At 38.1% G+C, this 12,192-nt stretch overlaps 2 protein-coding genes across 3 annotated transcripts; both read left to right on the top strand.

Moving 5' to 3' along the window:
• Nucleotides 1-2,807: 2,807 nt before the first annotated feature.
• Nucleotides 2,808-6,897, top strand: LOC135199372 (leukocyte elastase inhibitor-like). Its single transcript, XM_064227349.1, has 6 exons — nucleotides 2,808-2,980; nucleotides 3,851-4,180; nucleotides 4,302-4,434; nucleotides 4,694-4,937; nucleotides 5,428-5,672; nucleotides 6,062-6,897. The coding sequence occupies exons 1-6, from the start codon at nucleotides 2,847-2,849 to the stop codon at nucleotides 6,368-6,370; spliced, it is 1,395 nt and encodes a 464-aa protein (XP_064083419.1). The 5' UTR covers nucleotides 2,808-2,846; the 3' UTR covers nucleotides 6,371-6,897.
• Nucleotides 6,898-7,210: 313 nt separating this feature from the next.
• Nucleotides 7,211-11,488, top strand: LOC135199373 (leukocyte elastase inhibitor A-like). 2 transcript variants are annotated; one of them, XM_064227352.1, is made up of 6 exons: nucleotides 7,211-7,369; nucleotides 8,280-8,609; nucleotides 8,730-8,862; nucleotides 9,179-9,422; nucleotides 9,855-10,099; nucleotides 10,534-11,488. In XM_064227352.1, the coding sequence occupies exons 2-6, from the start codon at nucleotides 8,290-8,292 to the stop codon at nucleotides 10,837-10,839; spliced, it is 1,248 nt and encodes a 415-aa protein (XP_064083422.1). In that variant the 5' UTR covers nucleotides 7,211-7,369; nucleotides 8,280-8,289; the 3' UTR covers nucleotides 10,840-11,488. The 2 variants fall into 2 exon arrangements, with proteins under 2 accessions (XP_064083422.1, XP_064083420.1); XM_064227350.1 differs by lacking the exon at nucleotides 7,211-7,369 and adding an exon at nucleotides 7,851-7,991.
• The last annotated feature ends 704 nt before the right edge of the window (nucleotides 11,489-12,192 follow it).

Below are 12,192 nucleotides of genomic sequence, written 5' to 3'. Positions count from 1 at the left end.
GTACAGGAAATTGGACTGAAGATCTTACATATATCGTTGGAAATCTGGCTGAGCAATACATACAATGGTAATAATACATAAAATGTGATAATAATAACAATGGAGATACATGTACAAATGTAGTACGAGAGAAGTTGCGTTTCTTTAGTCTGAGCCTATTTGTTTGCCGGTCCTCGTTACAGGATGATGGAGGTCGCAGTTGTAGGTGTGTAGGCCCACACACGTGTGTGCTACAATATACCTTCGAATCTTCACACTGGAAGTTGGGGCATCTTCATTTGACACACTGACTCTGTAATACTGTTTTTCCTGCAATAATCGTGATATATAGATTGTTTGTCTTATTGCCTTATCTGACAGCTCTCAGATAGAATTGATAATTGTTTTGCTTTGTTGTGAATGTACAGAATGAATTACTTTTAACGTATTTATTTTATGTTACTTTGTCTCAAAAGGTTATATATCAAAGAGAGTAAATTTTGTTTCAATGGGGAATTTTTTGTACAAAAGTTTGGCATGGCTATGGCTAATCCCTTATCTCCTGCCCTTAGCAATATTTACATGGAATTTTTTGAGACAAAACTCTTACCAAGAATTTTGCCCCAAAAAGTTATATGGTTTAGGTATGTGGATGATATTTTCTGTATTTGGCCAGTTCACAAAAATCTCCAGGAATTCCTTAATAATCTCAATAATTTAGTCCCTTCTATAATATTTACTGTAGAGGAAGAAAGAAATTGTAATTTGAATTTTCTTGATGTAACTGTCCATAGAAATGATAGGAATTTCACCTTTTCAGTGTTTCAAAAATCAACTAACATTGCCTCTTTTGTTCATTACTGAATATCTAAAAATCTTTCATCATAGGGTAATTTTAGAATGTTATGCTTACTAAATTCAAGTTTGTCTTTAGTTGAATAAAATGTTTTTTAGCTCTTTTCCATGCCACATCTACAAAAGTCTTATTTTAAGTTCAAGGCAATATCATAAACAGTTTTAATTTCAGCGTCAATAAACTGTGGGCTACAGACACGTAAAGCCCTTAAGAACATCCCGGAAAAGACAGAGAATTTAACATTTTGATGGTGATTGTACATGTATCTCCATTGTTATTATTATCACATTTTTTGTATTATTACTACTGTATGTATTGCTCAGCCAGATTTCACCATCAAAATGTTAAATTCTCTGTCTTTTCCGGGATGTTTCTAAGGGCTTTACTTTGGTGTCTGTAGCCCACAGTTTATTGACGCTGAAATTAAAACTATTTATGATATTGCCTTGAAACTTAAATACCAAAGACTTTTGTAGATGTGGCATGGAAAAGAGCTAGAAAAACATTTTATTCAACTAATGACAAACTTGAATTTAGTAAGCATAACATTCTAAAATTACCCTATGATGAAAGATTTTTAGATATTCCTAGAATTTTAAAGCTTTTTAACATAAATGTTGTTTTCAGTAATATTAATGTCAAGAGTTTAGTAATCAAAAATTCTCCTAAAGATCTTCCAGGCTGCATTTATGAAATTCCTTGCAAAAGTGTGATAAAGTCTATTACAGACAGACCGGTAAATCTCTTTCACGTCTCAAACAGCACCTTGATTCTGTGAGAACTGAGCAAATATCGAATGCATTATTCGTACATATGAGAGATTTAGGTCATACTATTAACTGGAGTCAAGCAAGAGCCTTAATCCCATGTAATGACACAGTTAAAAGGAATATCATTGAATCGTGTTTCATCAAGTCAAATAATAGAAATGTTCTAAATTAAAGTCTTGGTTTATTTAAACTTGATGCTTTCATAATGAAAAAAGTTGTAGATAAATATAAGCAACAAAATTAATATATTAAGTTTTTACATGTTTTGGACTGTAAAGATACTTTGTAATTTCGGTTAGGGTCAAATCTGTTTAGGTTTGTGACCGTGTGATATCAGATAATCCTGGATTATCTCTTGTAATTTTTACCCTTTTGACAATTAACCATCTGGTATTCTTGATCTTGTTGTGTACCTGAGACCTTTCTCTCCAATTGTATTTCATTCGCTCCTTGACAATGTCTTAGTAAAGACGAAAGCGCTTGGATTTCTGACTATCGTTTTCCTGTGGTATTCGCTTATTTAATGAAGTCACATACATCTACTGTGATTTTTTAATATATATATGTATATATATATATATATATATATATATATATATATATATATATATATATATATATATATATATATATATATATATATATATATATATATATATATATATATATATATATTCCTTTCCAGTAACAGTTTGGATATTGTAGATGGAAAAATCAAACTATTATTATCTATCTCTTAAGTCATCAGCCAGCATAACATTCCTCACCTCCATTGAAGGTCGTAGTATTCACAGAGAGTTTTTGTTTGAAGGTAAATTATCATTACCATTATATGTTGTGCTCTTCCTACTAAATCCTCCGACGCAGCGAAGGAGAGAAAAACAGGTTCTGGCTGAAGGACAAAACATTCTGGAAAACTGGAATCAATTTGGAAAGAAGTTCAGGCTTTTCCTAGAGTTGCCACATAGTTCTTGAAAGTTTATTTCCCGTTGTTATCGTTCATATTTCGAAGCAATGAAAGAGATTTTGTATATATATATATATATATATATATATATATATATATATATCTATATATATATATATATACATATAATGAGTGTCATTCTAATGTTTACGTCCCTAAGGCAGTACTACAAAGTCGAACAGAAACGTGAGTGCAAAAACCTGTTTAGAAAATATGGTAGCTACTTGACGTCACAGAACAACACTCCTGGCTATGAAGTCATCATGCATCTGGCATGCATTACAAACGAGATGTATATAAAACAAGGAGCCTTCTGCAGCATCCACAGTCACACACAGCCTTGCGATTCGAGGCTGCACTTCTTCTGTCCCCCTTCAATCCTACATCACGTTCCTACAATATTGGAATGTGAGTAACATCTCGAATTTAATGACAGAAATATTCCTTTTCTGGTGCTTTTTGGAACGAAACACACAGATATGAGTTACTTTTTTCTTACTATTGTATTTTAATTTCTATTATGTGAAGGATTATTATATTTCATTTGCAGAGCAATCTTGTGTGGAATAGAGGTTTGTTTGGATTGGAAAGAAAGCGTGAAGATAATTATCAAAACCATTGAGTGATTATGTAGTGATTGTCATTAAATTTGTCAAGTGATGAGGTAGAGTAGAGTTGTCATGTTCTTATTTTGCTCTAAATTATGAGCTTAGGCGTGAATATTTGTGTCGTTTGTCTTTATCGAATAATTGTAAAATATTTACGAATCAGCAATGACTTCCATTTTCTGTTTCATATTTATATTTCTGTTGTAATCTTCTTACACAAGAAGATATCTTATTCAGTTGTATTCCACTTAGGAAAATGGCTAATGGTTTCGTTAGTATGTGCCCAACAGTCTTTTCTTCCAATGGATGGACCCTTTCTTAATAAACATTCCAGAACTGTTGAATTAAAACATCAAATCATATCTTACTATAATGGGTGTTATGTCTGTCATTCAATCACGGCCGAACGGCTGGTCTGATGGGCATGAAACTTGGCAGGGTCATAGTGGGCACCCCTAAGATGGTTTATAATGGGGCTTCATCCTACTCAGCCGCCCCCCAGCCTCCCACTAATTTGCTAGTCATTATAAAGGTCATATTAGAATTAGATAGGGATAATAATTGTTTCTAGTTTATGGTTCAATATTTAACAATGTTTGATGGTTGGGTGTTGACGCTCATTCACATGAGATTGAGTTGAACTCAAATACTGAATAACTTCCTATTGCAGACTCAGCAGCATGATCTGGCTCAAATCCACGATTCTCCTCCTGGGCATAGGAGGTGCCCACCTCCAGTGCTTCACGCCCGATGCCAACATTCCTCCCCTGGACAAAAATGCAGATCTCTCTGGCGCCACAGACTTTGGATTTAACCTCTACAAACAACTAACTCTGGAGAAGCCTTCGGAGAACTTCTTCTTCTCCCCCTACAGCATCTGGGCAGCCCTGGTTATGGTGTACTTTGGGGCAGCGGGCGATACCCAATCGCAGCTGGCGGCAGGACTGGGCTTGAAAGACAAGCCTTCTGCTCACCGACTGTCGAAAGGGCTGGAGATTTTGTGAGTACAGCACTAAAATGAATCCAAGATGAGCATCTATGAAATGTGACAGAGTTTTAGTTCTACCTCTCTATCTTTCTTTCTGTATATGCATTGTCTCTAGTATAGTATTCCTTTTCAGATACAAACAACAGAACAACGCCAACATAAGTCTCGACGTGGCCAACAGAGCTTACTTCAACGAGTCTTTCGCTTTGCTTCCTTGTGTCCAAACCGTTTTCCCAGATGAGCTACGCGTCCTTAATTTCTATGATGTGAGTATTAAATTGCCATGTTTTAGTGTGCATCTGGTAGTTATTATAAGTATATGGACACTATTAATTTTTGGGGTACTATACTTGCATGCATATCTGTTTGATATGAGTGAGAAGGGATCAGAATAAATCACAAAATAAGTCAGAATTGTTAATGAATCAATTACAACAGCCTACTTAGAATTCTGTTGGTGTGTGTGATAGTGGATCAAAGTGAGGTCCAGAAACCCAGTGTTAACGCCTTCACAACCTTTCTCAGGCTAAGAATGCAGCCGGAGCCATGAACACCTTTGTCAAAGAAACAACTCGAGGCCTCATCAGCAGCATTGTGACGGAGGAAATGGTCCGCACGGCCAGCATGGTCCTCATCAACGCTGTCTACTTTAAGGGCTTCTGGAAACAAGAGTTCAAAAAGACAAACACACAGAAGAGGGACTTCTTTGTTGCTCCAAGCAATAAAATTTCAGTTGACATGATGAGCCAAGTTTCCGGCTTCAAGTATGGTAAGCCTTAAGTATATCATTGTCCTTATTATTATTACCAAAATCTCTAACCAAATTTCATGGAAAGTAATGTACACTAAAGACACTGGCCATTATTTGGTTTATGCCTCCAAGTGAAGGCCTATGGAACAGGCTATCAGGCCTGATAGCAACAAGAGAGTTGATAGTCCTTCGACTCAAAAGACAAAAGGAAGTAAGTTAAGGAAAACTCAAGTAGGGGTCTGCTTGAGGGGAATGTATGCAATGGCCTATGATGGCATAGGTGATTCTTTTACCCATTCACTCACCCAACCAGCTGACTGCATACACAAGGCTCACCAACTTTGCAAACAACACAGTCCTTGATTTATTCAGTTGTATTCATTTATCAATGTTTATTTTTTAATTACTGTTAATTTTTATTGTTACTATTATGTGAAAATAGCAAGAGCTAAATTCATCACTGAATAGAATGAAAGAATGTATAAAGAATATGACTCTACTTAAACAGGGGAATCTGCACAACTTGGCGCACGGGTGCTGGAGCTGCCCTATGCTGTGAGCAACCTCTCCATGATCCTTCTTCTGCCTAATGCTAACGGGAATGGAGGAAGTTCTCTCGCCAGTGTGGTCAGGGGACTCAGCAGCGCTGCTCTCAGAGAAGCCATCAGTCCCGGAAAGCTGCATTCTCGCCGCGTTGATTTACTCCTTCCCAAGTTTAAATTCCGCTCAGGTCTGGCTGAGGAATTGTTGAACGTGAGTGTAACATGATCACAACATTGTTGCTCTGGTCAATCCTTGGCTGAGTGATTACCACTGCATGCTAGGCACTTATTTATTCACTTTGCATTTTTGATTTGCAATCAGTAAAGTGGACCTACAATGGTTCTCAGTAATACTATTATGGAAACCACAGATTCTTTCTCAGCAAAGTTAAGTAACATTGGCTTTAAGTCATAACTTGGGTAGTTGGTCCGTAATGAAATCAAGGCAGCTGCTTATGAAATGAAATCCCTTGTTTCTTGTTTCTTGACCAACGAGGCTGAGCGAGAAGCGTGATATGGCCCATTTTTCTGATAGAGAATATCTAGTTTTTCCCCAAGACTTAGAAAGTAATACTAATAACATTTATCCTTCCACCTTAGGCACTGAAAAAGATTGGCATCGTGGACATCTTCGACAGGGATCTGGCTGACATAAGCCAGTTCAGCTCTAGGGATAAGTTGGCCGTGTCAGACATCATCCACAAAGCTTATGTAGATGTCAACGAAGAAGGAACAGAAGCTGCGGCTGCCACAGCTGTCATCAGTTTCACCCTATCATCTTTTGGGGCTCCTCCACAAATTGTCCAGTTCCACTGCGACAGGCCTTTCGTCTTCATGATCTACGACAGACAGACGAACAACATCCTCTTCGTTGGGGACATCAAAAATCCTGGAAATTTCCAGAGTTAGTTGTAATTGGTCATGAGATTCGGTGACTGGAAAGCTTTCGAGTGACCCAGAGCCCTCCACATGACTCTTCAACTATATAAGTCTTTCTTTCATCTGTCTTACTTAATCAACTCCCTGACACAGACATATGTACACACATGCACAAACCTGCCCAGGTATGACAAACAATTTCATAATTGCATACACACACTTAAATACATGCATCTACCCTGTACACAACCATTATAAATTACACCAAGTAATGTTATATTTGTGTTATGTGCTTTTCTATGTATAAAAGTTGTTTTATATGGAAATATGATAATTTGTGAACCACAATGTCCGCTTAATCTCCTGACTTCTTTGAGGTTTAGTAGTGACAAATGTATCCAAAAAGGGTGGACAGGAGGGCACTGTGGCCACTACAATTACATACATATCTGGAAGAAGTGACCAGAAGATTCTGTATTTATATAATATGTCAAGATTAATATGAATCAAATTTTCTCATAGAACTTTTTATACTTGATTAAATATGAATTGTCTGATTATAGTTTTATTCTACTTTGATACATTTTATACAAAAGCAAGAAATTTATATGAACATTGAGCAATTGTTCTACTTTCGTTACATGTTGAGAAGTGTTACTAGATAAATTTAACGCGGTCTTTATCTTCGATTCCGGGACATTTGCATCTTTCTGAGAGTCTCTGTTTTGACAGAATGTCAGGTGTAACGACGTGTTTACGTTTCAATAATGAAAGCTATTCTGAGGTTAGGGGTTCGTTAAAATCGTATAGAAGTGGAACAGGAACGTAAGTGAAAAATATTGACCTGTTTAGAAATGTGGCACGTAGGAGCTCACCCGACTCGGCTGCATAATCGACATGCATCTGGCATGTATTCTGAACGAGGTGTATATAAAACAAGCGCTTTCTGAAGTGCCAACAATCAGTGCCTTGGAGTTCTTGACTGTGTGTGCCTGTAGCAAGCCCATCCTGATTTCTTCTGTACTACAAGTGAGTGTGATCTTAAATTCAGCATTTCAACCCTAGAAAGATACATATTCTGGTGCTCATTGGAACATAACACAAAGAGCTGGGATAGTCCTACTCTTGTCATTATTATTTGATATCAAAAGCTATCTTCAGCGAAACAGAAGTTTTTATGAAAATGAAACAAAGCATCAAAGAGTTTAATAAAATCAGTAATTAAATTCTCCAGGTGATAAGGAAGAGTAAAGTTACCATGTTTCTATTTTGAGCTAAATCATGGATGCAAGTGCCTATATCATTTCATTATACTTCAGTTCATGTTTAGAAAAACGTTTATGAATTAGTAATAATTTCCATTTTCTGCTCCATTTCAAGGAAAGTTGGTCGAAAGAGTTAGAGAGGGAAATGTAATATGATATGTATTTAATTTTGTCTGCTTTATTGAACAGTATTCACCAAACTTAACAGATGATTATATGTTATAAGTGAATACCACAGGGAAGTGCTTGGTACTGATCTTCTGCTTGTCATTTTCTTGTGGTATTCGCTTATATAACGAAGTCAAGTGCAGCTACTGTGATTTTTAAGTATACTGTACATATATGTACAGTACACTTCAGCTACCAGGTGCCAACTTAATCTCAAGGTGAGAAAATACCCCTGGGGAGGAGTATTAAAAGTGATAAGTAGTGGTGAAAAATAGCTACTGTCAGGTTTGTACCCACTCCAAAGAGAAGTGTATCGGTGGTAAGAATGAAATAGGAATGTCACAGCTTCATGAAACATAAACTCTCAGTTCCAAAATGTGAAGGGCCTCTCCTACCCCGACTTATATATCTACCTAACTGCTAAACTATACAACTGCCTTCCTACTGATGGTGATGATGTTGCTGATGCACACGATATCAGAAGATGAATATCTTTTTTATTACAGACCTAGCAGCATGATCTGGCTCAGCTCTGCCATTTTACTTCTGGGCATAGGAGGTGCCCACCTCCATTGTTTCACACCCAGTGCCCATGTTCCACCTCTGGACAAAAATGCCAATCTCTCCGGAATCGTAGGTTTCGGACTCGATCTCTACAAACAACTGACCCTGGAGAAGCCTTCAGAGAACTTCATCTTCTCCCCCTACAGTATCTGGGCAGCCCTGGTCATGGTGTACTTTGGGGCAGCCGGTAATACCCAGGCACAGCTGGCAAGAGGATTGCGTCTGGTTGATAAGCCTTCTGCCCACCAATTGTGGAAAGGGCTGGAGCTTTTGTGAGTACAGTGAAAGAAGGAATCAAAGATAAACAGCTATGAAATGTGAAAAAAGTTTCAGTTCTATCTACCTTTCTTGCTATCCACATATGCATTTTCTAGCATAGCATTCCTTTTCAGATACAGACAAGAGAACAATGCTAAGATGAGCCTCGATGTGGCCAGCAGAGCTTACTTTGATGAGTCATTCGCTTTGCTGCCTTGCGTCCTCACCGTTTTCCCAGATGAGCTACGCATCGTTAATTTCAACAATGTGAGTATAAAATTTCCATGATGTGGTTTGTGCTAGTTGTCTGTCAGGCTACATGATCACTCTATGGCTGGTATGGTGTATGAAAAACGGTAAAAACAGTAGATTGCTACAATTGTGGTAATTGATTTAGATATTTCATGCAGATATTAAATGCATGTGGCTGGTGTTGAGCATTTAAAGGAATATAGCCTAAAGTTTGCATGCAGACACTTGATATCAGCAAGAATTGGTCACAGTAAGTCCAAAAAAAGTCAAGAGTGTTAGAGAGTGAAAATGATATAGATACACATGTGAATGTTTACCCACCCTTTTTTAGGCTAAGACTGCAGCTGGAGCCATTAATGACTTCGTCAGACAGAAGACACGAGGCCTCATCCCCAGCATCGTACAGGAAGACCTCGTCCGCTCAGCCAGCATGGTCCTTGTGAACGCTGTTTATTTCAAGGGTCTCTGGGAGAAAGAGTTCAAAAAACCGTCAACCCAAAAGCGAGACTTCTCTGTAGCTCCGGGCAACACTGTTTCAGTTGACATGATGAGTCAGGTTGCGGATTTCAATTATGGTAAGACTTGAGCATGTTGTTGATGTTTTTGTTACTAGTTCTCTAACCAGATATCTAAGAGCAAAGAAAAACACACTCATGGGTTTCTGAAAAGAGGAGGGTACTTTCTGAATGCAAGTATACTTTTGGATGAAAAGGCCAAATTAAGTGATCCACACAAGGCCTCATAGTTCTCTCAACACTTTGTGGGCAGTGTCATGTGTCATTACACAGGATTCTTAATCTTAATCCACCAACCAAACATCTGCGTAAACAAAGCTCGCTGACCTTCACAGACATCACAGGCCTTGATTTTCTAAGTTTCAGTTTTTTATTGAGACTTTTACTTTTAAAATCAATGTTTATGAGTGTTATTGTGTGAAAATAGCAAAAGCTAAATTTATTCATAATTTATATAAATAAATGAATACACATCTCACTTGACTTGAACAGGGGAATCAAGCCAACTTGGTTCACGCATTCTAGAGCTGCCTTATGCTGGGAGACACCTCTCCATGATCCTTCTTCTGCCTAATACTAATGGAAATGAAGCAAGTTCTCTCGCCAGACTGGTCAGGAGACTCAGCAGTGCTGCCCTTAGAGACGCCCTCAGTGCTGGGAAGCTAGAGTCTCTCAACGTGGATGTGCTTCTCCCAAAGTTTAAATTCCATGGAGAGCTGTCCAAAAACTTGGTGAATGTGAGTATGTCACAGCCATAATGTTTTTGCTCTGTTCAGTCACCTGTTGGGTTACTGCTACTGTATGTTAGGCCTTTATATCTTTGCTCTCGTCTTTGGCTTCTCAGTCACTAAATTAGAACATCACTAGTTTTGGTTATTACTTAGTTGGGTACCACAAATGGTTAACAGGGAGCTCTAGGCTAACTCTATGACTGGTTCATTGATTATTGCATTTGAGTATTACGTACTGGCTTTGATCAGAACTTGATTTGTTTGTCATTAATGAAATGAAAACAGTAGCTCACTCGACCAGACTTCTCGTTTCTTGTTTCTTGATCCGTGAGGTTGAGCAACAAAAGTGATATAGCCTGTTTTCCTAATACGAAATATACTTATTTCTTTCCCAAGGCAGATAATAATAGTAATAATAATTTCCTCTCCTTTCCTCTAAGGCACTGAAAAAGATGGGGATAATTGACGTCTTCGACGAGAATCAGGCTGACCTGAGCCAGTTCAGCTCTAAGAAGAAGTTGGCAGTGACAGACATCATCCACAAAGCTTATGTTGACGTCAATGAAGAAGGAACTGAGGCTGCAGCTGCAACTGCTGCCGTTCTGGTGTATAAATCTTTACAGGAACCTCCAAAGCCTGTCAAGTTCCACTGCGACAGACCTTTCGTCTTTTTGATCTACAATAGGGTGACGAACAACATCCTCTTCATTGGGGACGTCAAAAATCCCAGGAATTTGCAGAGCTAGTCCCAATCTGTTATGAGATTCTCTGACTGGAAAATCTTCAAGTGACCCACAGCAAGTGATCTTCAATGTAGGACTATATCCCCAGTGTCATCCATATCACTCCTTAGGCTTTAGTCTAAAGACTTTTTTTATGACAACTCCAAGAAAAACATTGATGTAAACGTTGTATTTTGTATTCATTTCTGCATTCTTCTTTTACTGTCTCCTAATTTTGTCTGTGTTAGGTACAAACGTGCACAAACATACCTTCCCAGTTATAACAAGTAAATTCAAAGATATGCACATACATATATGCATAATATGCATCTCTTGTAGCTTCAAGTATATTAAGTAATTTCATGAGTGTCAAATTGATTCAAATAATGACTGGCATGTTTCTGATTTCACTCCTCCTAATAAACTTTAAAAGTAACATAGCTCAGTTTCTTAGCACAGACATTATTTTGAAGCTTTGAATTTCCGTGAACGAGGAGCAGATATCACCCTCACTTCATTACAGAACATCGTTGTTGCAGAATACTTATAGTACTGTGATCTTTAGCTTCGATCCTACAGCATTTGTGTCTTAGAGTCCCTCTGGTGATGATGCTGCCATTAGTCAACACCTCATCGAACTAATGATGTGAACAAATAAACAAAAAGCAGTTAATTTGTTTGTTTGTTTGAGTAGGTTGTGTCAGTAACAAGTGACCCACACAAGGTAACTTAGATGATCCATTTAGACACCACAAGTTCCTAGCAGTTCCTTATCATGATAACTCTAGTTCTGATGCCTCCACCAGGAACTTTTGCTCCAGAGGATCTGGAGGTACAAGGCCTTGGAGAAGAATACAGTGGACAGAAAATCTGTCCAGGAGCACTGGAAGACAGATAAAGATAGATCTTGGAAGACCAGAGACTTAGTTTTATGTGACTGCGACAATGTTCATAAATCTTGGGAGAACTTGGGTATAATGAAGTCTTAGAAATGCTGGTTTAGTTGGAAGTGCAGAGTTGTGCATTGGGACCAGAAACCTTGATAATGAAGAGGACCATGGAGTAAAAAACTTAAACTCAAAAACCCTCCATAGAAAATGCTGCAGGACACTCCCCACTCAGATAACTGAGGCAACTTGCAGGGATGAATCAAACGGGAACCGCCAAGCGTACCTCCTGAAGATGGTTACCTAGCCAAAGCTGTTCATAAAAAGCAGGAGAACATTGGCAAAGCTGCAAATCAGAAGCTGTGGTCCTCAAGATAACGCAGGCAAAGCTGCTTCCCCAGATGATGATACTCGTCCTTAACCCTGCAGGTCCTGAGTCCCAAAATAAACTATCCATCTTGGACTGAGCAGAACCCCATGCTGCTTATGA

Source organism: Macrobrachium nipponense, chromosome 25, assembly GCF_015104395.2.
Source record: "Macrobrachium nipponense isolate FS-2020 chromosome 25, ASM1510439v2, whole genome shotgun sequence".
NCBI lineage: Eukaryota > Metazoa > Arthropoda > Malacostraca > Decapoda > Palaemonidae > Macrobrachium > Macrobrachium nipponense.
Note: the sequence above shows the minus strand (reverse complement) of the source record. Positions and strands in the feature narration are given on the sequence as shown.

Coding starts and splice junctions, on each gene's coding strand:
- LOC135199373 (XM_064227350.1), top strand. CDS start 7,948: ATGTACAGTACACTTCAGCTACCAGGTGCCAACTTAATCTCAAG. Junction 8,610..8,729: donor TGGAAAGGGCTGGAGCTTTT/GTGAGTACAGTG, acceptor ATTCCTTTTCAG/ATACAGACAAGAGAACAATG. Junction 8,863..9,178: donor GCATCGTTAATTTCAACAAT/GTGAGTATAAAA, acceptor ACCCTTTTTTAG/GCTAAGACTGCAGCTGGAGC.
- LOC135199372 (XM_064227349.1), top strand. CDS start 2,847: ATGCATTACAAACGAGATGTATATAAAACAAGGAGCCTTCTGCAGCAT. Junction 2,981..3,850: donor CGTTCCTACAATATTGGAAT/GTGAGTAACATC, acceptor TTCCTATTGCAG/ACTCAGCAGCATGATCTGGC. Junction 4,435..4,693: donor GCGTCCTTAATTTCTATGAT/GTGAGTATTAAA, acceptor AACCTTTCTCAG/GCTAAGAATGCAGCCGGAGC.